The 26,589-nt window shown below is 39.2% G+C and overlaps 1 protein-coding gene across 2 annotated transcripts in view; it reads left to right on the forward strand.

The window, feature by feature from the left end:
* acox3 (acyl-CoA oxidase 3, pristanoyl) overlaps positions 1-26,589 on the forward strand; it is a 93,211-nt gene that overhangs the window by 54,301 nt on the left and 12,321 nt on the right. For both annotated transcript variants that reach the window (XM_051928665.1, XM_051928664.1), the window contains exons 11-14: positions 172-292; positions 1,517-1,639; positions 9,492-9,605; positions 21,327-21,442. In XM_051928665.1, coding sequence (XP_051784625.1) covers positions 172-292; positions 1,517-1,639; positions 9,492-9,605; positions 21,327-21,442 — 474 coding nt within the window. The remainder of the gene's footprint in view (positions 1-171; positions 293-1,516; positions 1,640-9,491; positions 9,606-21,326; positions 21,443-26,589) is intronic.

The following is a 26,589-nucleotide window of genomic DNA, read 5'->3' on the forward strand; positions in this document are numbered from 1 at the left end:
CACAACAATGTAGAAAGTTAATTTTAACAGACAGCAAACATTTTTAATCAACATTCAGCATTTGCCAACCTTTCTACGAGTCATAAGGTAACTTAAAAACACTTTTATGTAATGAAGTTGTGTGTCCTAAGGATGATTACTGCTGAATTTGTTCTTTAAATTTCAAAACAGGCAGAAATTGGAAGAGAAATTCATGCATTATCTTGCGCCAGCAAACCTCTAAGCTCTTGGACTGCTCAACAGGCTGTTCAGGAGTGCAGGGAAGCCTGTGGAGGACATGGCTACTTGACAAGTAAGTGATTTGAATTTTATTTATTTATTTTTTGGGGGAATGTTCAGTTATTATTGTTAAATAGTAATAGGAACAATAGCTATAATTCTTATAGACTGCTACAGTTATTGCCACTTAGTTGTATGCACCATACCAGAATGATTTTTTCTGAAAGCAGTTTTCAGGTTAAGTATTAAAAACAATCAACAGCACAATAAAAAACAAAAGGGAAAAATATAACAACCCCCCAAACCTGTACGTGTTGTCCCTGTAAAAGCAAAAAAACAAAAGGAAACACAAGCTGGGAAATTAAGTGCATTATGCTCCTTTGCAACATTAGGGTGCAGAGGAGAAAATGCAGAGTGCTGAGCATTTATTGTTACGGTAGTTTGTGTCTAATGTTAGCATTTAGAAGACAGCAGCAAAAATGTCTTTTTCCAAATTGTTAGAATGCACCACTTTCTTTTTAATAATTACATTGTATTTATTTTGAATATTCTAATATGCATTACAATAAAAGAGTAATGATGCAACAATCAAATGTACATTGCTATATTAAAAAAATAATTTCATTCCATTTAAAAAAGCAAGCAATCCTGTAAATAAAAGTGAAAAGTTAAGATTCAATGGTCATAAGCAACAGTAAAGTTAGACTCGCCACTTTCTAAATTGTGTGGGAAGAGCAGGTTGACTTTTGCTTAATCCATCTTCTTTTCACAGTTTTTGCTGCAGTTATTGGATTTCACTACACAAGGTCCATATGTAAAGATGCAGAAGGATTTCTAACATGGTCATGCTCAGTTTCACAAAGTGGCAAATTAGTAGTAACCGATACCTCCCCATGTTCACAATGTGTTAGGAAACCTACACAGACACAGAAAAGGTCTACAAACTCCTCACTAATGGGGGCTAAGTTAGAATTCAAACCCAGTTTCCTAGGGCTGTGAGTCTGTGGCAGTAACCACTGTATGACCACTGTGAATTGCTTCCATTACACCATCAGAAATTGTTCAATAAGCAGTTATATACTGCTGTCAGATGTCTGTGTAATTATTTACGTTCAAGATTTGAACACCAAGGCATCTTCAAATTTTGATGAATTGAAAGATTTAAAGGAAAAGATGTTTTTAAATGTTGTTTTGTGTGAGTTAGAGTTGAGAAGTCTAGAGAATTGTCTATATTATATGATCTCTGCATTCCTTTTTGTTTAGAAAATAATTCGTTTTTTTGCTTTATTGATTGCAGTGAACAGAATTGGTGATATTAGGAATGACAATGACCCAAATTGCACATATGAAGGAGACAATAATGTGATTTTGCAGCAAACAAGCAACTACCTTCTTACATGGATAAGCTTGAAATATCAAGGTGAGTTATTATTTTTATACTTTATTCATATTATATCAAACTTCACTGGATTTCATTTTTTATTGCTTTGTGCTCAGTTTAGTAATTTAAATTGTATGTTTATTTGTATAAAGAGTATAGATGTAAGAAATAGAAATTTCCTAGCAGCTAATAATATATTGTAACAAATACTTTGCATACATGTTTTGCAGCACTTACACCACCACCCTAAATTAACTTCTCCAATGCAATCTTCCAGTCAAATTCCTTGCCATTTCCTCTCCCTGTAATGTTGTCTTTCCAAAACCCACCCTTAATATGTGGGAATTGCCCAGGAGAAAAATGCTATATGTTTTACTGTAAACTGGAACCTACAATTATGTCCAGACTTTCACATGACATTATATGTTTCTGAAATCTTCACACATAGAATAGAGCTCTTGTTTTTAGATACTATCAAGATTATAAAAATGAAAATAACATCTGTAATGCCAAGAATACATACTCTTTTTCTACAATTTCTTCATTATTTAATTTTTTAAATTTGTATCTTTCCAGGTTTTCAGTCAAAACTAATATTATAGAAACACAAAAAAAATTAAACATATATACAATTTTTCATAATCATTTTGTTTACTGATTAAATAAAGTTGTGCAGTACTCGCATCGGGAACAGTAAGCATGAACTACCAGATACAGTGGAACCTCGGGTCACGAACGTCTCGGAACACGTATAAATCGGGTTACAACCAAAAAGTTTGACAAACTTTTGCATCTGTTCATGACCACACACTCGGGTGACAAACCAGCCAGTTTCCCTTCCGGTTCGTATGCGCGGATGATTTCCGCACGTGTTCAGTCTCTCCCTATACATTGTTCTCGGTCAGATGTGCGTGCATTCGCTGTGAACTCTTTGTGCTCTATTTCGTGTGCTTTTGCATTAATTTTGCAATTAACCATGGCCTCCAAGAAAGTGAAGAGTGGTAGTGTTGGTGAGAAGAAAGGTTCGAAGAAAATTGAAATCGAATTAAAGAAAGAAATTATTGAAAAGTATGAGCATGGCGTTTGTGTTACTGATCTTGCCGCCGAGTACAAGAAGTCAAAATCTACGATTTTGACTATTCTAAAGCAGAAAGAGGCCATTAAAGCAGCTGATGTTGCAAAAGGAGTTACAGTGTTAACCAAGCAGAGGCCTCAAGTGCTGGAAGAGGTGGAAAAACTGTTGCTAGTGTGGTTGAACGAGAAGCAACTTGCAGGGGATAGTGTAAGCGAGGTGATGTTATGCGAGAAAGCCAAGACGATTCATGCCGATTTGCTGCAAAACTATCCTTCTACGAGTGGCAAAGGTGAGGAATTTAAAGCCAGTAGAGGATGGTTTGAAAAGTTTCGTAAGAGAAGTGGCATGCATAGTGTGGTAAGGCATGGAGAGGCTGCTAGTTCCAACGCTGAAGCTGCAAAAGAATTCATGAAAAATTTCACAAAATTCGTGGAGCACGAAGGCTACATCCAGCAACAAGTGTTCAACTGCGATGAGACTGGATTGTTCTGGAAGAGGATGCCGAAAAGGACCTACATTACCCAGGAAGAGAAGGCTGTACCTGGCCATAAACCAATGAAGGAGAGGTTAACCGTTTTGCTGTGTGCTAATGCTAGTGGCGATGTAAAAATCAAGCCGCTAGTCGTTTACCAATTTGAGAACCCTCGTGCTTTCAAGCAGCACAATGTAAACAAAGCCACACTGCCTGTGATGTGGAGGGCAACAAGGACCTTGTTTTTGGAATGGCTGCACGAGGCTTTCGCTCCTGCTTTGAAGCGATATCTTGAAGAGTATAATCTGTCTGAAAAATACCTTCTTCTGATGGACAATGCATCGGCACACCCTCCAAATTTGGTTGACAATATGGTCGAGGAGTACGACTTTATTAAGGTTGTGTTCCTCCTCCCCAACTCGACTCCTCTTCTGCAGCCCATGGACAAGCAGGTTATCTCAAATTTTAAGAAGCTGTACACCAAAGGACTATTCGCCAGGTGTTTCAATGTGACCGAGGAGACGTCTTTGACCCTGAAAGAGTTCTGGAAGAACCATTTTAATATCATTCATTGCATCAACCTCATCGATAAAGCCTGAGAAGACGTCACATACCGGACCTTCAACTCGGCCTGGAAGAAACTTTGGCCTGAACAGGATTTAGAAAGATTTGAGCCTCCTGTTGTGGATGAGATTGTGTCCATGGGCAAGAGCATGGATCTTGAAGTGGACAATGAGGACATCGAGGAGCTGGTTCTGGATCACATGGTGGAGCTGACGACGGAGGAACTCGCAGAACTCTAGCAGGAGCAGCATAAGTTGCTCACCGAGGAGCAGTCCTCTGGGGAAGAAGAGGAAAGGGCGGTTATGAAAAGTGATGCAATAAAAGGCGTCATGGAAAAATGGAACGAGTGCCAGGATTTTTTCGAGAAGAACCACCCTGACAAAGCATGATGAACGACCATGTCTCACATTTCCGAAAAAATTTAATGCGTAGGAAAGGGCAAGTCACATTAGACCGCCATTTCGCGAAGTCTGATCCACCAGCTAAACAGCTAAAAACACCAGAAACCCAAGAAATCACAAGAGAGAAAACACCTGAAGGAGAACATCCCTCCATCGTGCAGAGAGACTCTCCCTCAAAACTGTAACCTCCTCTCCACCCAGCTTCCTCCTCACTTCCTTCATGCCAGAACTTGACTCTTGCAAGGTTAGTTTTCTTTGTTGTTTATGGTTAGTTTTTGTATAAATTAAGGATTTTTCAAACTTTAATTTTTTCCATGTGCTTAAAACTCATTAAAAAAGTGTTTACAGCAAGTAGTTTTTAAGGCTGTAATGTGAACTCTTGCAATGTTAGTTTTCTCTGTTGTTCAAGGTTTTTCACAGTGGTTCGTAAGGCTGTAGTGTTAACTCTTGCAATGTTAGTTTTCTTGGTTGTTTATGGTTAGTTTTTGTATAAATTAAGGATTTTTCAAATTTTCATTTTTTTCCCTGTGCTTAAAACTAATTAAAAAAAAGTGTTTACAGCGAGCGGTTCGTAAGGGTGTAGCGTGAACTCTTGCAATGTTAGTTTTCTATGTTCAAGGTTTTCTCAGTGTTATTCAATGTTTTTACATTTAGTTTACTATTACACTGTGTATTCTATGGTATAATTAGCTATTTTTGTGCTTAAAAATCTTTTCAAAAATATATATTTACATACAGTTCGTACGGTCTGGAATGGATTAATTGTATTTACATACAATCCTATGGGGGAAATTAGTTCGGGTCACGACCAAATCGGGTTACGACCAGAGTTTTGGAACGAATTACGGTCGTGACCCGAGGTTCCACTGGGTACACCACATTTAGCATTAGTAACATGGGAATAATTGTGGCCTACTTCTCATTACTGCTTCATCTCAATGACAATTGTGATTTTAGTGTATATCATGTCCTTAAACAACATCTCAGTAAAGTGTTGATCTATACCCTTGAGCAAGAGTGGCCTATAGATTCCTAGATCATGTTCTAGGATTCTTTGTAAACTCATACAAAAGTTTACACTTTAGAAACATTTAGAAACATCTGACATTGGAAAAAATATACAATGGGTAAATATTTTTTCAGCACTGTGTGAACCTGGATGTTGTGTATTGATGAACATTTCCTTATATACCATAGAGGAAAATAAGGTTTAATTACAAAGGTTGTATAATTGCCTAAGTCTCTGGAGAGATCTTAAAATGGCTGTGCACCGATGCTTCCCATCCAACCTGATGGAGCTTGAGAGGTGCTGCAAAGAGGAATGGGCGAAACTGGCCATGGATAGTTGTGCCAAGATTGTGGCATCATATTCAAAAAGACTTAAGGCTGTAATTGCTGCCAAAGGTGCATCGACAAAGTATTGAGCAAAGGTTGTGAATACTTATGTACATGTGATTTCTCAGTTTTTTTATTTTTAATAAATTTGCAAAAACCTCAAGTAAACGTTTTTCACGTTGTCATTATGGGGTGTTGTGTGTAGAATTCTGAGGAAAAACATGAATTAAATCAATTTTGGAATAAGGCTGTAACGTAACATAAAATGTGGAAAAAGTGATGCGCTGTGAATACTTTCTGGATGCACTGTACATTTTCTTTACCCACTCAATACATTTATAGGGGTTTGGTGAGGCAGACTCTATCTTGGCAGCATCAGGGCCTGAAAGTTATTTCTCTCTATAGAGCTTTTGGAGCTGAACATAGTGAAATCCCTCTAAACACCTGGGGAAAGCGGATGTGGGGTGTTTCACTAGCTCCAAAATCAGATCCACTCCTCAAAGTACCAGTGAGTGAACCCAATTTGGGAGAAGAAGCCTTATTTCAATATCAACTGCAAGAAAGAATCCTCCTTTTCCAATGCAAGGTACATGGCAGAGTGTAGCTTCTTACATGCATTTTCTGAAGATACTCAGTGTTAGGTTGATCTAGACCTCTTGATCTCTCTCAGACCTTTGGACAGCTCCAGAGCGGATGTTTGTTATCTTATTTGCTTCTGTCTCTGCAAGTAACCTCAGACTAGCTTGATGATGTTGTGATGTGCAAGGGGCCGTACAGTTTGTTGCTGGATTCCCTGTTCCTGTTTTTCGCTTCAGACAGGTTTTTTATGATTTTGTCCATGTGTTTGGTGTCATTGTCATGCTGCAGAAAGAAATTGGGGTGAATCTAATGCCTCCCTAATGGTACTGCATAATCTATAAGAATCTCTCTGTACTTCTCTGCAGTGAGAGGGCCATCTGTTTTGATCAATCCAACAAATCCTTTTATAGAAATTCAGCCTGAAACCTGCAGCAAATTCCACTGTGCTTCATTGTTGCCTGTAGATATTCATGCATGTACCATTCTTCAGCCCTTTGGGAGAGAAACTGCCTTCTGTTAAAGTCGTAAACTTCAAATTTTAATTCATTAGTACAGAGCATCTGCTACAATTTTTCTGTACCACAGTCCTTGTGTTAGCTTCATTTCCACCTTGGAGGAATGGCTTCTTGGTCTCAACTCTTCTATGAGCACCACTTCTGATAAGACTTCTTTACAATGTAGATTAGTGTACCAGGGCCCCAGTAGTTTTTGAAAGTTCTGAGCTGAGAGTGGTTCTATACTGATTTTAAATAGAAGTAAGTTTGATATATTTATCATTGGTTGCATTGAGTTTCTATTGCCAGCCACTGTGTTTCTGGTCCTCAGCATTGTCTGTTTGTTTGTACACCTGCAGAAGACCCTGAAGAGTACATTGGGAACACTTTTCTGCCATTAGATTTCTGCTTGAGGAGGACCTTGATGACCACCTCCTGTCTTGTCATTATGCTCACTTTTACCACGGTATAAGATTTGCAGGTTATACCACCCCATCTACCACAACCTCACCTTATTTAGTATGGTGTCCCTTGCTGAGTTTTATTTCCCCCATGCAGCTGTTTTTATTTCAGTTTGTCACTTTATTTTAACATATTTTTGTCATTGATCTTTAGCATCTGTGTGTTATATTAGTTTAATCAATCACTGGGCTATATACCTACAAACATAGAATTATGGTGGAAAGTTGTCTATTACTATGCTAGTATCTTTCTTTAAGGACATTTAAATATCTTACTGATTACCTTATTGCAAAAGGAATATTTGGAACTCTAAAATACACTGCTTTCTATTGACACACTATTTCAGAGGACATAAAATAACTAGGAGAGAGCATTAAAGGTTTGGGAAATTCCACCCCGTATATTTCAAAATAAAGCAAAATGATTAGGTGTATACAAGCTTGAGTTCAAATTGGAACTGACAGACAGACATAAGATGGTGGTTTTATGCTGGGGAAATGGGAACAGGAGGGATCTTTATAGACTGGAACCAGGAGTGACATCATTACAATGTAAGCTCTTGACAACTGGAAGTGACATCATTAGGAGGTGGGCTCTTCTGATGGTCTGCAGAGGGATAAAAGGAGAAAGTATCTGAGGACAGCAATAACCCCTGGCCTGGCTGAGAAACACTTATATTTGAGCCCGTAAACTGTCTCCCTTTTGAACGTGTGTGACACAATCTAAGAAAAATATTTTTGTGAACTTTGTAAAGTGTCTAAGACAGTCTTCAAAAAGTTCACTGCAAAATAGTAACTGTGAAGACAGAAGTTTTGATTTAAGGTAGTTATACTCACTAATCAAGTGAGCAGAGAGCTGAGGAAACTTCGTGCCAGCAAAGCAGCAGGTCCAGATGGAGTATCGCCACGACTGCTGAAGGTCTGTGCATCAGAGCTGGGGGGTCCTCTACAGCGCATCTTCAACCTGAGCCTGGAACAGGGGAAAGTCCCGAGGCTTTGGAAAACATCTTGCATCACCCCAGTCCCAAAGGTATCACATCCTGGTGAGCTGAATGACTTCCGGCCTGTCGCTCTAACATCACATGTGATGAAGACCATGGAGCGGCTGCTGCTTCACCACCTGAGGCCACAGGTCCAACACGCCCTCGACCCTCTGCAGTTCGCATACCAGGAGAAGGTGGGAGCGGAAGATGCCATCATCTATATGCTACATCGATCCCTCTCCCACTTGGACAGAGGCAGTGGTGCTGTAAGAATTATGTTTCTAGACTTCTCTAGCGCCTTCAACACCATCCAACCTCTGCTCCTTAGGGACAAGCTGACAGAGATGGGAGTAGAGTCATACCTGGTGGCATGGATTGTGGACTATCTTACAAACAGACCTCAGTATGTGCGTCTCGGGAATTGCAGATCTGACATTGTGGTCAGCAACACAGGAGCGCCGCAGGGGACTGTACTTTCTCCGGTCCTATTCAGCCTATATACATCGGACTTCCAATATAACTCAGAGTCCTGCCACGTGCAAAAGTTTGCTGACGACACTGCTATCGTGGGCTGCATCAGGAGTGGGCAGGAGGAGGAGTATAGAAACCTCATCAAAGACTTTGTTAAATGGTGCGACTTAAACCACCTACAACTGAACACCAGCAAAACCAAGGAACTGGTGGTGGATTTTAGGAGACCCAGGCCCCTCATGGACCCCGTGATCATCAGAGGTGACTGTGTGCAGAGGGTGCAGACCTATAAATACCTAGGAGTGCAGCTGGACGATAAATTAGACTGGACTGCCAATACTGATTCTCTGTGCAAGAAAGGACAGAGCCGCCTGTACTTCCTTAGAAGACTGGCATCCTTCAACATCTCCAGTAAGATGCTGCAGATGTTCTATCAGATGGTTGTGGCGAGTGCCCTCTTCTACGCAGTGGTGTGCTGGGGAGGCAGCATTAAGAAGAAGGATGCCTCACGCCTGGACAAACTGGTGAGGAAGGCAGGCTCTATTGTTGGCATAGAGCTGGACGGTCTGACATCCGTAGCAGAGCAACGGGCACTCAGCAGGCTCCTATCAATTATGGAGAATCCACTACATCCATTAAACAGTGTCATCTCCAGACAGAGGAGCAGTTTCAGTGACAGACTGCTGTCACTGTCCTGCTCCACTGACAGACTGAGAAGATCATTCCTCCCCCAAACTATGCGACTCTTCAATTCCACCAGAGGGGGTAAACGTTGAACATTATTCAAGTTATTGTCTGTTTTTTTATCTGCATTTTTTTTTTTTTTTTTTTTTTTTGTTACTCTTTAATTTAATATTTTTGCTGCTGGAATATGTGAATTTCCCCCTGGGATTAATAAAGTATCTATCTATCTATCTATCTATCTATCTATCTATCTATCTATCTATCTATCTATCTATCTATCTATCTAGTCCTGGCACTAGATTAGGAAGTGGAAATGTTGCATTTTGATTTGTACGTGCATGTATGAATTTACAGTGCTATATTTATTTTCAGGAAAATCGACAAATGAATCTCCTTTGGGCTCTCTCAACTTTCTTGGAGACTTTCATACCATTCTGAGTAAAGTATTTGAAGTAACTGTAGAAGATGAATGTCTGGATTCTTCAGGTACCTTGTTTTTTGCTCTGTGAATTTGTCATAATATAGTTATTACTAATTTTAATTGAATTGAGGTTGGATGGTGCTGCAGTAAGAGTAATTATCAGTATTTTTCCTAGGATATTGTGAATACCTGTATGAATCTCATGTCCACGTTTTATAAAAGGATTTTCAATTAGAAGATGAATTTAAAAAAGAAAACTGTCTGTCTTTGTTAAAGATAAGCCCTAAATGTTGCAGCCACCTTTTAAGATCTGTTGGCAGTACAATACAATGGTTGTTGTCCACCTGTTCACACTTGTTTTTTTACTTGTATTTTCAAACATTTTTTTTAATTACCTCTGACTTAAAAAAAAAAAAAAAAACAATTGATTATAAAGTCTGTAGAAGGGGTATCAGTAATAGGAAACGGAGCCATTTACAGCATTATCTGTCAAAACTATGATCAAAAATATGATGAATTGGAACCCAATGTAAAGAAATTAACACTGTAGTAACAGTATATTATTAAATTTCATAGTTTTAGTTTTGATTCATTCTGACATATTTGAAATTAACTATACAATACTAATTTACCAATTTAATTGCTTCTTTGACTTTCATTGCCACAGTTCTCAGCTTCATATTGAACAATGGCACCTACAGTATTTTATGCACGCACTAATGAAGCACGGAAATACCCCAGAGTAATCACAAACACTTGTGATGCCAATTTTTCCAAACATTTTGGTGCCCTGAAATTGAGGGACCTTGTAGAAAAAGTGTTGTCATTTCTACAAGGTGTGATTGAAATGTATGCAAATACCCTTAAATGAAAGTCAGCAATATATACTTTAATCATGTCTGAATTGTTTAATTTATAATTTTAAACTGTGGAGCAGAGGGGTAAATCAAGAAAAAAATGCATCTTTGTCCTGAACATTTTGGAGTGTACTGTTTATGTAAGCAGGGAAGAGTTCAATACTGAAATTTTACTACATACTTAAAATAGAGATAGGTACAACAAGTTAAGTTTAAAAAAGTTAATAGCAGCTCAGTAAAAACAGATATTTCTATTTGTAAGGCCTTCATACAGATTAAATGATTATCCTTGTACAAATGTTTTATCCTTTGAAGACGAATTATTTATATTGTTAGCACAGGTTAAAGCTTTCCATATAATGCAAGCCATTTTTTCAACATTGTAATATAAGGTAAATATAAGGTAATTAACAGTATAAGCATACTTAACAGTACATTTATTACAAAATACAAAAAAGAAGAAATGTTGCAAGTTATTAATACAAAACAGAATAAATTTTACAAATGTTGTAGCTGTACATTTAAGTAGGACATGTACTGTAGATAGAGAATTGTTCCAAATTAAAAGTTAAATTAAAGATCTTTATCCCAGAGTATGTGTTTTCAATTGCCCCTAGTTAGTCTTCTCAATGTTTCTATCTGATCTTGTGCAAACCTATCATGTTCAGCGCCAACTGAGTTAACTGAGTTATACTCTCCCTATCAAAAAGAATGTTGTCATTAGAATTATAGCTTACTGGTGCAAGCTACTACCTAAGTCTTATATAGCATTCTTTCCCACAGTATGAAGAGACTGCTGCACCAGTTTGATTTAAATCATAATGTTTGCTCATAGGCTGTAGGAGAAAGTCACACATTCACTTTAGTATTCTAAGCAATTTATAGTTTTCATTGAAATACTTCACAAAAGTGTTAAAGATTCAGTAAACTATTTATTCTGAACAAATCAATAAATGTGTTGTATTATGCCTTAGAATCTGGATCACATGGTAAGTGGGTTGGGAGATTGTCAGTTTTCTAGTTACATTGCATTAAATGTCTGTGTGTTTTATACTAGAGACAGGAGCATTGTGAATAGCTGTATCATATAATATACACAATGCCATATTTTTAAAAAGTTTTGGATACATAATCTCTGAGAGAATTAGATTTATTTTTTGGGATAATATAGAACATCACATAACCACTGAATTATAGAAGGTTGGTTGGGATTCTTTAGGTTGAGCACAGTAAGTCTGCATGCTAATAGTGTGGTATATGCTACTATAATGGATTTCTCCTTATGCACTTTAATGCCATCAGGGATTGCACCAAATATTGCTGTTAATGGATTTGGATTGATTGTATCATTGAGGCTGTTTGAGAAGTATGTAATTATTTTGGTTGAAAATTGTGTTAATTTAGTGCATTCCCAAAACATGTGGCCTTGTGTTGTTTGCACTAGATGGCAGCAGTCACAGGTTGAGTCATGCCCTGTGTCCAATTTGAACAGTTTTAAGGGAAATAGATGTGATCAATTAAATACCTTTATCCTGGGAAATATAAGACCTTTAATTATAGATTGCATGGCACAAGTAGAACTGTAGTATATTCTACTGTATATATGGATGAGTTCCTCTCCTTTTCTGAGATGCCGATTGAGAGGTAATTTGCCCACTATTCCCTATGATCTTTGAGGGGCAGATTCTTTAAAATGTTTTATATATTGTTGAGATACTGTCTAAGTCTTCAGCAAGACAGGCAAATACGACCACTGGTATTGGTATGGATGTGGGATGTGGACAGATGGGAAGGTTTCTTTTAATACAATGTTTGATTTGTATATAGAGAAAAAATGTATAGCTGGAAAGTTGAATTTCAACTGTAATTGTTCATAAGATGCAAATACTACATTGTCTATATAGAGAGATCTATTTGAAATAGATAATTATTGTTTATGGGAGCAAGCAGGTGGTGCAGTGGTAGCACTGCTCCTTTGCAGTAAGGAGATTGTAGGTTCATTTCCTGAGTCCTCCCTGCGTGGAGAGCACTTTGAGTAATGAGAAAAGTGCTATATAAATGTAAAGGATTATTATTATTATTATCATCATCATCAACAGATAAGAACCCCTTTATCTTAAAATGTTTCATGCATTGTGTATAGAAGGAGAAGAACAGTTAGCGCACTTCGGAAAAACCTTAGCCTGCCTTCCAAGCGCACGTGTGTGATACTGGGTAATCAGACTAGAGTGGAGCAATATATCAGATTTTCAATATTTACAAACAAATTAATATGCAAAGGCCAATATCATGATGTTCATCACTTTTATTTGATTTTTCACAAATAATGTAAATAAAATTTGCAAACTCTCCAGCATTCTTTTTAAGCACGACTACCTTGACTCCAACCATGTTGCCTGGTGGTTATAAGCATGTGAAAAAAAATTGTAGTGAGGATCAGAAGAAGAAGGGAGTCTGTTTTGCAAATGTTTTGTTGGGTTTTATCCAGGGTGACAGTTTAAGCAGTACAACATCTAAAGACATGTTACTGCATATAAAGAGGCCATCCAGGAATGCTCAGCTCCTCCCTCCTCTCCAACAAAATTGGTTTCATTAAGTAATGTTCTGTATAATGTCCACTTTTCTTTTCTATGACATATGAGCAGACAGGCAGCAGATGGTTACATTAACCTACTTAACTTGAGCCCTAAAAATAACTTGACATTTTCAGTTGTTAGATAACTACACTAACCACTAATTCATACCAAAAGCAACATGTTCACCCCTAGTAAGGAACTCATCTATCCATTTCACACTGTCTTAAGTCTTATGTTGAAACGCTACAAGTAGGACTTAAAACAGCAACTTTTGTAGTTTACTTTTGTTTGAATTATTCAGTGTTTGGTATGGATAAACTGCATTCCTGGCTTTTTCATTTTCATTTTGAGTTTATCTGTTTTGTTTAAAAATTCAATTGAGCTTCTAACTACAATAATTCTGGATATTTAATTTTTAGCATGTTCATTTTGCATTAACATTTATAAATACTTTTTGAGCAGAGTTTTGTAATCGATTAATGAAAGTTAATGACATTAAAATTTGTGTGATTGATTGGAATTGAAATAAAAGTAAAGTTACGCAGGATAGTTACTCTGTTTCCCTGCAATATCAACTCCCTCATCAGAATTTCAGGTGCCCCTTACAGATTATTCCCCAATGCCACCTTGTGTAAAGTTCAGTACATATCTGTAGTGAAGAGAAAGAAGAATTCATGAAGCTGTTAAGAAGGATGAGTTGCACAGCCAAAAATACAGTATTTACTGTGCTGCTGAATATTGTAAAATAAATACCTGCACACATTATACAGACTGTTACAGGTAAAAATGCATGCATACAGTATGCAAATACATAATTTAAAACCATTACAAATGATGTAAATCATAAAACAATATATATACATCATAATATACATACAGTATGTACATGTATCATGATCTATAATTTGGTATGGTAACAAATCAATATCTTTGGCATTCCACATATCAAAAATCAAAAGGAGAGAACAATGTTTACTGACTAGCAGACACAGATGCTGCCAAGGCAGGCAAGATGTTGAATGCAATACATACAATGGAAACTCAAAAATAAGTAGAGGAGATATAAAGCAAAACAAAAATGGTTTGCAAAAGATATGTTATTTGAGTTGACTATTTCTTTGAGGCACAGCTGTTCAAGAAATTGATTAATTTTGCAAAAAAAAAAAAAAACTGATTCCATTGCAAATATTTCATGATATTATTCTGAACTTCAATCTTTAAGGTATTTTCATAACATATTGAAAAATATCAAATATAACATTTTGAATCAAAATAATTTCAATATAAATTTAAGTTCATATTGCTCAGACCTAAATCAGACTCTTGTATTAATGGATAGTAGCAGTAGTGTACAGTTTTAACAATGTTTACAACATTACTTTTTCTACAATTTTTTTAAATATAACTTAGCGGCAGAAGAGTGAATATTAAGTTCAGATTTTTATAATTTCCACATTCGTTAGTTTGTTGCACCAACTTATTTGTTTAGTCGATAGTTTTAAATTATCTTATTGACAGAAATATTTTGTCATATCCTTCTAAAATTGCATTTTCCTTACTTTTAATCCTATGGGTTGCTTTATTTCCAGTAAATGCTAAGTAACACAGTCATTCTTTTATCCTTCTATGCTTCCAGTAAGTAAATGGAGAACTTTTTCTTATGATTAATTTGCTTTTATAAAAAGAAGGTTTGTCCGTTTTAAAGAAGGATTTGTGCTAGAAATGTAAACTTTGGATCTAACTCCTGCACAGATGTAAAACATCTGTGTTATTTATTGACATCATACCACAGATGGTGAGTCATTGTTGTTGCTTTGTAACAAACTACAGGCCCACATTTTTGGATTTAATTTATTTGGAATATTGCTATTGAACTAGTCTTTCTGACTTTCTGGTAACAAATCAGTTTTAAAAGTGATGTAATAAACTTACATGCTAAAAAAATTATTGTTTTAGAATGTAACCACATAGTATTTTATGACGTTTAAAATGTTTGTTTCAGTCTTAAATTTGCTTTTTTTTCTTTTGCAATATGGAATTTCTATCATAAAACATGACCTGCCAAGTATCTTGCTGTAAGGAATAAAATCACTATAGCTGATTGATCCTTCCTCATTATTTAAAAACCCTGTATATATTCAAATATTTGGTGTTGCTTCTTAACAACAGGAGAGTTTTAAATAGAATTATATACAGTATCTGCTTTGGATACTGTATGAATTTCCATTTGTGAGAAATTGATAAAGGAAGTGCTGAACTGTAGGTCAAATAATACACCTCAGCATTCTTTTTATCTCTTTTCTTTGAGATAAGCACTGCAATGATTCATACTCTGATGTACCATCAATTTAAAAGTGACTACAGTGAAAAATGTAATATAGTATTTCTTCACATAGACAAATTATGATTTTTTCCATATTTTAATTGTCCCAAACCCTTGATCTTTTAATAAAGGTAAGGAACACATTGAGGAATTCCCATTTCTATATGTAGAAATAATTGAAATCCTTTGGTGTCGTTGTCATGCTTGAAAGTTCAGCAGTGAGCTAGTTGCAGCTTTTAGAATTACTGTAACTGATCATGTTTTTAGATTAGATTAAATATAGTTTATTTGCTTTTAGCTGGAATATCTAGATATTTAGTAGATTTCTAGACTTAAAGATAGCATTGATCTCAACAAAAGTCCTTAGGCCAGCGGCACTTAAACAACCCCAAAACATCTACAAATTGCCACTATATTTAATATTGGGCATAACTTCTTTTTATTATTGTGATTCCTTTAACAACCAAAATAATGGTAGGAGCAGAAACAGAGTGCACATTTGTTTAATTTGGCTGTAACACTCAGTTTAAATGTCTAGGTTTTTATGACATTTATCAAACTTCAAATGATTCAGTCTGTTTCTTGTTATTAGTTAATGCTTGCTTCTGGCAGCATTTCTTAACAACCTTTTGACATGGGTGTATCTTTGAATTATTGTGGAGGCTTAGTTTGACCCCAAGATGTTTTTCTTACCACCTTCCCTACTCTGCTTAGAGACATGATGCATCTGTATCCTCTTTCCTGTAAGTTTACCACTGCTTGAGTGGTATGAAACTTTTGATTATTACCCTTACAGTGGTGAGTGGTAAATTTTGTAGTCCTTTACCTGTAGTATTATCTGATTTATAAACAGTTTTTTGTCTTATTTTTCGCTTCTTTGACTGATGATGTGTTTGTGAGGAAAAAAATATTTTGCTTTGAAAAAGTATGTTTCAGAAGTTTGCAGTTTTACCATTTTAGGCATGTGCTAGGATCCTGTTCAGGTTAACCTATGGACCTGTGCAGGATGTTGATGACCCAGTAATGTTAAAACGGGGTTTGGAAAATAAATGGATGTATTTCTTAATTTTTAATTTTCATTACTGCTAATAGCGCTAGATATATGGTAGTTACCACTTAAGAATCTGTGGCAAAATTTGTACATTTTTTTTAGCAAATTATATTTTAACAGCACTTCCCATGGGCTCACCATCTATGGGGGGGGGGGCCAAGGAGCTCGAGTGCAGTGTGAGTTGGGTGGTGGCCGAAGGCGGGGATCTTGGTGGTCTGATCCTCGGCTACAGAAGCTGGCTCTTAGGACGTGGAATGTCACCTCTCTGAAGGGGAAGGAGCCTGAGCTAGTGCATGAGGTCGAGAAGTTCCGGCACACACACAGCTTGGACTCTGGAACCAATCTCCTTGAGAGGGGCTGGACTCTGTAACACTCTGGAGTTGCCCCCGGTGAGAGGCGCCGAGCAGGTGTGGGCATACTTATTGCCCCCCGACTTGGAGCCTGTTCATTGGGGTTTACCCCGGTGGACGAGAGGGTAGCCTCCCTCCGCCTTCAGGTGGGGGGACGGGTCCTAACTGTTGTTTGTGCGTATGTGCCGAACAGCAGTTTTGAGTATCCACCCTTTTTGGAGTCCCTGGAGGGGGTGCTAGAGGGCATACCTTCTTGGGACTCCCTCGTTCTGCTTGGAGACTTCAATGCTCAATGCTCACATGCAATGACAGTGAGACCTGGAAGGGCATGATTGGGAGGAATGGCCCCCCCGATCTGAACCCAAGCAGTGTTTTGTTATTGGACTTCTGTGCTCGTCACGGATTGTCCATAATGAACACCATGTTCAAGCATAGGGGTGTTCATATGTGCACTTGGCACCAGGACACTCTAGGCCTCAGTTTGATGATCGACTTTGTGGTTGTGTCGTCGGACCTGCGGCCACATGTTTTGGACACTCGGGTGAAGAGAGGGGCGTAGCTGTCAACTGATCACCACCTGGTGGTGAGTAGGCTTCGATGGTGGGGGAGGATGCCGGTCAGGCCTGGTAGGCCCAAATGTGTTGTGAGGGTCTGCTGGGAATGTCTAGGAGATCCCCCTGTCAGAAGTAGCTTCAACTCCTACCTCCGGCAGAACTTCGACCACATCCCGAGGGAGGTCGGGGACATTGAGTCCGAATGGGCCATGTTCCATGCCTCTATTGTTGAGGCGGCTGACCGGAGCTGTGGCCGTAAGGTGGTCGTTGCCTGTCGTGGCGGCAATCCCCGAACCCGTTGGTGGACACCGGCGGTAAGGGATGCCGTCAAGCTGAAGAAGGAGTCCTACAGGACCCTTTTGTCCTGTGGGACTCTGGAGGCAGCTGATAGGTACTGGCAGGCCAAGGCAGAATGTGGCTTTGGTGGTTGCTGGGGCAAAAACTCGGGCGTGGGAGGAGTTTGGGAAGGCCATGGAGAACAACTTTCGGACAACTTTGAGGAGATTCTGGTCCACCATCCAGCGTCTCAGGAGGGGGAAGAGCAGTGCAGTGTCAACACTATATATGGTGGGGATGGTGCGCTGCTGACCTCGACTCGGGACGTTGTGGGTCAGTGGGGGGAGTACTTCGAAGACCTCCTCAATCCCACTTACATGCCTTCCAATGAGGAAGCAGAGCCTGGGGACTCGGAGGTGGGCTCCCCCATCTCTGGGACTGAGGTCACCGACATGGTCAATAAACTCCTTGGTGGCAGGGCCCCGGGGGTGGATGAGATACGCCCGGAGTTCCTCAAGGCTCTGGATGTTGTAGGACTGTCTTGGTTGACATGCCTTTGCAACATCGCATGGACATCAGGGACAGTGCCTCTGGATTGGCAGACCGGGGTGGTGGTCCCCCTCTTTAAGAAAGGGAACCGGAGGGGGGGTTCCAACTACAGAGGGATCACACTCCTCAGCCTCCCTGGAAAAGTCTATTCGGGGGTCCTGGAGAGGAGGGTCCATCGGATAGTCAAACCTCAGATTCAGGAGGAACACTGTGGTTTTTGTCCTGGTCGCGGAACAGTGGACCAGATCTACACCCTTAGCAGGGTCCTGGAGGGTGCATGGGAGTTTGCCCAACCAGTCTACATGTGTTTTGTGGACTTGGAAAAGGCGTTCGAACGTGTCTCTCGGGGAATCCTGTGGGGGGTACTCTGAGAGTATGGGGTACCGGACCCCCTGATAAGGGCTGTTCGGTCCCTGTACAATCGGTGTCAGAGCTTGGTCCGCATTGCCGGCAGTAAGTCAAACCCGTTTCCAGTGAGAGTTGGACTCCGCCAGGGCTGCCCTTTGTCACCGATTCTGTTCCAAAGTTTTATAGACAGAATTCCTAGGCACAGCCAGGGCGTTGAGGGGGTCCGGTTTGGTGGACTCAGGATTGGGTCACTGCTTTTTGCAGATGATGTTGTCCTGTTTGCTTCATCAGGCCGTGATCTTCAGCTCTCTCTGAATCGGTTCGCAGCTGAGTGTGAAGCGGCTGGGATGGGAATCAGCACCTCCAAATCCGAGACCTTGGTCCTCAGCCGGAAAAGGGTAGAGTGCCCTGTCAGGGTTGGGAGCGAGATCCTGCCCCAAGTGGAGGAGTTCAAGTATCTCGGGATCTTGTTCACGAGTGAGGGAAGAATGGAGCATGAGATCGACAGGCAGATTGGTGCGGCATCCGCAGTGATGCGGGCTCTGCATCGGTCTGTCGTGGTGAAAAAGGAGCTGAGCCGAAAGGCAAAGCTCTCAATTTACCAGTCGATCTGTGTTCCTACCCTCACCTATGGTCATGAGCTATGGGTAGTGACCGAAAGAACGAGATCGCGAATACAAGAGGCTGAAATGAGTTTCCTCCACAGGGTATCTGGGCTTTCCCTTAAAGATAGGGTGAGAAGCTCAGTCATCAAGGAGGGGCTCAGAGTAGAGCCGCTGCTCCTCCGCATCGAGAGGAGTCAGATAAGGTGGCTCGGGTATTTGATCAGGATGCCTCCTGGACGCCTCCCTGGTGAGGTGTTCTGGGCATGTCTAACCGGGAGGAGGCCTCCGGGAACACCCAGGACACGCTGGAGGGACTGTGTCTCTTGGCTGGCCTAGGAACGCCTTGGGATTCCCCCAGAAGAGCTAGAAGAAGTGGCCGGGGAAAGGGAAGTCTGGGTATCTCTGCTCAAGCTGCTGCCCCTGCGACCCGGTCTCAGATAAGCGGAAGAGGATGGATGGATCAGAGAGCTCAAATGGCAGGAATACTCATTTGTGTTTTACATCTGTTTAATTATAGGCACAATCATACACCTATGCTCACTTGTATGGAGTTATTTACATTTACCATTTATCCTCTTTGCAGAGGGTAAACTAAACCACTGTTCAAAGAGAAAAAACTATGCCCTCCAGGGAAGATCAACCAAATTTCACACAGGTACTGCCTCAGCTGGGACTTGAATCCAGATCTCACAATAAAGCCCTCGTGTATGCCAAGCTGTGGTTATTACACATAAAGTTTAGAAAACCTTTCCCTTCTGACAGGTTTGCATTGACTGTACAGATGACAGGCTGAGCTTACTCCTCAAAGAAAAGGGTGGGTAGACGTGAAGCTGTTGTTTGTACTTTTTGAATTGTGACTGGACAATGTCCCATATCACACAATCTACCTACAGTATAACCAAGAGAGAGCCACGAAATCATCAAGCTGATTATGAAGGCAGGCTTAGTTACAGTGTGCACTCTTGACCCACTGGAGATGGTGGTAGTAGAGAGAGAGTGAAGACTATCTATCTATCTATCTATCTATCTATCTATCTATCTATCTATCTATCTCTCTCTCTCTCTCTCTCTCTCTCTCTCTCTCTCTCTCTCTCTCTCTCTCTCTCTCTCTCTGTCTCTCTCTCTCTCTCTCTCAATCTATCTGTCTCCCTGTGTGGATAGCGCTTTGAGTACTGAGAAAAGCGCTATATAGATCTAATGAATTATTATTATTATCTATCTCTCTAACACTTAGGCTTAGTGGGTGGAAAAAAACAAAGAATATTCATGTAAGTAAAAATTTCTACAGCCAAATCCCAGGTTTATATCCCAGTAAGAGTACTGACTGTCTGGAGTTGGCCCATTTTCCCTCTGTCTGCATTTAGCCTGGTTTTCTTCCCATGTCATAAAGACATGTGATTTATCCTAATTAGCAACTATAGATTGACCCGGTATGAGTGACTGCGGCTTTGTGTGTGAGTGTATCTTGAAACACACTGGCATCTTATCCAGAACTTATTCAAGCCAATTTGCCTAGTGCTATCAGGATAGCCACCAGCTGCCTGTGACTTCAAATTGGGTAAGCAAGTTAAAATATAAGTGGATTGATTTACTGGTTACTAGTTATAATTTCGGCGGCACGGTGGCGCAGTGGGTAGCGCTGCTGCCTCGCAGTTGGGAGACCTGGGGACCTGGGTTTGCTTCCCGGGTCCTCCCTGCGTGGAGTTTGCATGTTCTCCCTGTGTCTGCGTGGGTTTCCTCCGGGCGCTCCGGTTTCCTCCCACAGTCCAAAGACATGCAGGTTAGGTGGATTGGCGATTCTAAATTGGCCCTAGTGTGTGCTTGGTGTGTGGGTGTGTTTGTGTGTGTCCTGCGGTGGGTTGGCACCCTGCCCGGGATTGGTTCCTGCCTTGTGCCCTGTGTTGGCTGGGATTGGCTCCAGTAGACCCCCGTGACCCTGTGTTCGGATTCAGCGGGTTGGAAAATGGATGGATGGATAGTTATAATTTCTGATTGCATATTGCACTATAACAGGTATGAAACTTTAGTGCATTGGAGTCATGTTGAATCAACTCATTTTGTAAATGAAAATTTATATTCATCATAATTTAATTATTGAAAACAAATGTCTGTTTTGTTCAGTTTGATAAATTATGTGTCTTGCTGAACTTAATCCAAATTTAATTGTTGTAGATGACTAGTTAGTCAAAATTAATTGAACGCATGTTTCAGGTTTTATTTCTTTTTTGATTTTTCACAAAGACTTTTTAAAAATATTAATTAATTTCACAATGCTATTTGCCATAATTTCTTTTCAGTTCCATTGTTAGCTTATAAGTGGCTGGTCTGTTACCTTTTGCAAGAAAGTTATCTCAAGATTCAACAAGAGAAACAAATGGGAAAGTCAGATTTTGAGGCCAAAAACAACAGTCAGGTAAATAACCCTTAGATATAGTCATATGGTTTACTGTTTAGGTCAGAATCTTTGCTGTCTGTGATAATCATGAGTTATGATGATATTAAAAATCTTAGTTTTGTGTTAATATAAAATACCAGTTAACATTATATTGTATGTATACATTATAGTTTTAAGTATTACTGACATATGTGCAATACATCATTAGAAATATTATATACTGTAAGCACAGTAAAGCAGAGGTCTCCGCTTTGAATTCTGGCTGAATGCTGTTTTTCATTGTGCCTGTGTTCCTTTTGTACAACACTTAATTTTTTTTACATCTTCTTGCTTCCTCCAATCTTGCACCAGTTTCTCAGACACATCGAATTTTGTTGCAACAGCACAGTTACCAATTTCTTTTACCACTTCAACAACTTTTAATTTAAAACCAGCTTCATATTTTCTTCTGATTGAACACCCCATTGTAGATAATGGATGCCTTTATGATAATGGTGTATGAGGTTTTGAGATACAAAAAACAATAAACAGTGCAAACGTCGTTTCGGAATAGTTTGGGTATTACCGTGTGGTCACGAAGGCACAATACATAGAAAAAAAGGCTCCGTGGTTACTCTCTCAGATACGGAAGTAGGATTGCCACATTAGAAAATTAGAAATACAGGACACTCTTAAAATATCTCTCTGTATTACTATATATATAAATTTATACATGCCCCCTACACACCCAGACCAATATCTTCTTTAATAAAACCCCTGTGTGCGTCCAGTGTCCGTGTGTGTCTTCTGGTGAAGTGCGTATGCGCGGGGCACAGTGCGATGCTTCAAAGGCCGCCTGACGCGTCACACAAGACAGAGAGGGCGGGACCTATAAAATATCGCGTGCCAGATCCAATCAGATTTCGGTAAATGAGGTAAGACCTAAAACATCCATCCATCCATCCATCCATTTTCCAACCCGCTGAATCTGAACACAGGGTCACGGAGGTCTGCTGGAGCCAATCCCAGCCAACACAGGGCACAAGGCAGGAACCAATCCCGGGCAGGGTGCCAACCTACCGCAGGGCACACACACACACACCAAGCACACGCTAGGGCCAATGTAGAATCGCCAATCCACCTAACCTGTATGTCTTTGGACTGTGGGAGGAAACCAGAGTGCCTGGAGGAAACCCACGCAGACACGGGGAGAACATGAGACGCGGAGACCAGCTTCCCCATTGTTGTGCAGGTGTTCACTTTGAGGATGTCAGATTTGCGATTAAGAAGCTTGATCCGGTAAAGTGTCAGTTGTTGAAGGGGTTTTCCTAAATATACGAATTTTCATGATATTACAATACGATGACTTTTAAAACTAGATTTATTTTCGCGCATATTACATCAGTTGCTGGGAAGAATCTGCTGATTGCCCACCGTTGTGACAGAAAATTAAACGCATATTACGGACAGCAAAGCCAGTATTACTGTCAGAGAAAATTACAGGCATTTTACGGGAAAAATTTAATGAGGTAAAAGGTCCCTTGCCATTTAATATAGACTGTTCCTACTAATGTTTATGGACTACTGTTCTAGCGCCCGTTATTGTAACGGACTTAATGTCTAGTATTATATAAAAGTAGAGACATAAGTTAAAAACATAAAGCAAGAATTTTAATGGGTTATGAGGAAAACAAAAGTAAAATCATTTGAAAATTATTTAATTCAAGCTAAAAAAAATTCTGTAAAAGTGAAATCATTTGAAAATATTTATTTAATACAGACAACAGAGAAATATTATTATCTATGCTAATAAAAGGCAAAGCCCTCACTCACTGACTCACTCGTCACTAATTCTCCAACTTCCCGTGTAGGTAGAAGGCTGAAATTTGGCAGGCTCATTCCTTACAGCTTACTTACAAAAGTTAAGCAGAGACGCTGCTGCTATTATTCGCACGCAAATCCACAAGTTGATAGAGCTTCTGTTTCTAGGTACGATCCTAATAATAAAAAGCGGCTCATACGAAAACAACAGGTTTGGCTCAAAAAAGCTGATTGTGGATTTGTGTACAGCCACCGAAACTTTGTAACAACGCGAGGCTTCAGGTCACTTGTCTGCAAAAGAACCTAATTGAGGCAACTATTTTTACTGGCAGTGGCTCACGGGAGAGAGTTTTTATTCCTCACATCCCCGTTATACCCTCTGATCTCCCATTTCAATTCAGACGCCTCCAATTTCCAGTAAGGCTCTGCTTTGCAATGACAATTAATAAGTCTAAGGGACAGACCCTACAAAAGGTTGGCATTGATTTGAGGCAAGATTGCTTTTCACATGGCCAACTGTACGTTGCATGCTCAAGAGTAAGCTCAGCACACAGCTTGGTCATATTACAACCGGAGGGCCGAACTGACAACGTGGTATACAAAGAGATCCTTAACAAATAATTATTTGTATATTTTCCCTCAGTTTAAAAATGTTTACTTTTCTTCTCAATAACAATTTTAAGGCAGTACTTCGCCGCTGCGAAGCGCGGGTATTTTGCTAGTTATTTAATATTTAAAAAAAGTGGGCTGTGGTATGTAGTAACAACACACTTTGTTAACACTGTATGTTGCAATGCTGATACAGAACTGCACAGCAGCTCGGCTGGAGAGCAAACAGTAACAGTGTCGCTGTCATCAGCCAACCATAGCAACTGAACAAGTTTCAAACAGGCAGCAAACAATAGTTTCCTCGTTACATTTGGGTTATTTTCTTCAAGAGAATGTGAGAAAAGAAAGTATAATTACTTATAAAGTTACAACTAAGTACCATAAGAAGGTAGTAAAAATATATTTTTATTGCGAAGTTTGAAAATGAACTAAATACAGGACATTTGGGTGTCCCTGAAAGGTCAGTACGGGACAGGGGACAAAATGATCAAATATGGGACATGTCTCGTATATAAGGTACATCTGGCAACCCTATACAGAAGCATAATAGGGCCATGGAGAAGAAAAAAAATACGGACACAGTGAAGAAAAAAAAAGTATATGTCGAGAATAAAGTCGAAGAGAGGGAGTCAGTTTAAGAAGCATGTACCAAGTAACATTGGTCAGGGAACACTTAACACAAAGAATTTAATGTGCTACATTACTTATGATGGGGTTTGAGAAAATCTAGTAAATTAAACATTGATTCTAAAATGGTGTTTACAACGTTCTACTTTAATGACAAAATAAACTACGAGAATAAAGTCAACATGTCAACTTTAATCTCGACATAAACTTCGAGACTAAAGTGGAAATGTCGAGAATAAAGTCAACATGTCGACATACACTTTTTTTTTTCTTCACTGTGTCCGTATTTTTTTCTTCTTCTCCGTGGCCCTAATACACTTCCATACTCAGGTGGGCGTTAGCTTGTTAGCTTATCATAATCTCTTGGACCAATAGCGTGAGTTTTCCGCATTTGACTTATACAACCGACATTATAAAATACTGGAAATTATACGGTAAAATCAAGCCCCAACTTATTCATGGGAGAACCTAAATGCAAATATGTATGGTAAATTAGTCTCTGCGCTTTTAGATTTGCTTTTATGTGTTTGTTTACTGCATTTTCCTGTATGAAATGCAATATGCAAAATCCGGTATGCTTGCAATATAATTTTATGCATCCTTTCACCCCATGTATTCATATATATTGTTCTTTATTTTTGCCTTGCGATGGGCTACATCAAGTGCTGATGGTATTGACTCTGGCCCCTTATAGCCCTGGATTGGATTAAGACAGTTTGAGGATATGTATATCCTATAAATACATATATACCAATAAATATACTATTTATATACTGTAGATGCGTTTTTTGTGCTCACTTTGACTTTGAATTTGATTTCACATGCTATTATTATTTGCATATGCTAATCTGACTTTGCTTTGGACTTTGTTGGTGTACATCTAATTGTTTAATGTATACTGTTGTTGGGAGGGATTTTGTAGACAGTTGTATTTAAATTTTTGTGCTTAAATAGTTAATTCAGTGTATTACTGTATTTTCGACCTTTTACTCTCAGTGTGGAGTATATCTGTGGGACAATTCTGTGCCAGTCCACGTAGGGTTATTCTCCTGACTTCCCAGTTTAAGATAAATAAATCATTATTTTTACATAGTGTGAATCTGGGCGCCTCATGGCGCCTTGTGACCTGGCAAGGATACAGCTCAGCAGAAAAGCATTCAAAAGACCAAGTTTTAGTAGTAATTTTGTACATCCTGCATATTATAACAATTTTTGTGTATTGTTAACATCTCTGCTGTGGACTAGGATGACAATATGGTGGATAACTGCCATAAAAAAACAACCAGTCTCACATTTTGGAGGAAGAATTATTCAGTCTCTCAAAGTCATGTGGGACAATGTCTTTCAATCTGAAGAGATCATGGTGACTATTGTATTTGGTCTTAATTTAATTAAGTTATGTTTGCTTCAGATGTGATATATCTGTGCTTCGTCCCAACAGGCCTGGTTGAGTATCTGCCTATGACCTAACCTGCACAATTTAAGGAATGTGTAAACTCCATATGCAAAGTGTCCTAGCTTATATTCAGACCAAAGACTTTTGGAGCAGCAGTAATAGTAATTCTGCTGCTATGCTGCCAATATCTAAATACATTTCAGAAAATTCCTCAACTCTACATGAAAAACTACATAATTTAGAGTTTAATGGCTTTAGAAGAGGTGGTACCCATTTTAAATTGACTACAACAGTAATGTGTTTTCCATGCTGTATTTAATAGTTACAAACTGAGGTATATTTTATTATGTATTTTAGAACAATTATTTTTTTTTTGTTAGTTGTAAAATGTTAATAAAATTTGCTAATTTCTTTCTGGGTAGTTAAGCATGTTTTTTTTAAAGGATAATGAGGCTCTAAAATCCCATTCCCCACTCCTGGCTTGTGTGATAGTTTGCTGCTTTTAATCTTATTAAATAGTTACAAATGAAATACTTACCTTGATGAATGAGGGAGAGCAGGGGTTCCAATTAGCCGATCATGTTGCGGCTATTTGTGTGCACATACCCAAGATTCACGAGAAAAGCTCATGGAGCACTACATGGCTGGGCACACCACAGGGCAAGGGGATGACGGCAGTTGCAGAGTAATTAAAGTGTTATTAGTGTGCTGGCAGAGTGAGGATGCCAATAGT

Source organism: Erpetoichthys calabaricus, chromosome 5, assembly GCF_900747795.2.
Source record: "Erpetoichthys calabaricus chromosome 5, fErpCal1.3, whole genome shotgun sequence".
NCBI classification, from domain to species: domain Eukaryota; kingdom Metazoa; phylum Chordata; class Cladistia; order Polypteriformes; family Polypteridae; genus Erpetoichthys; species Erpetoichthys calabaricus.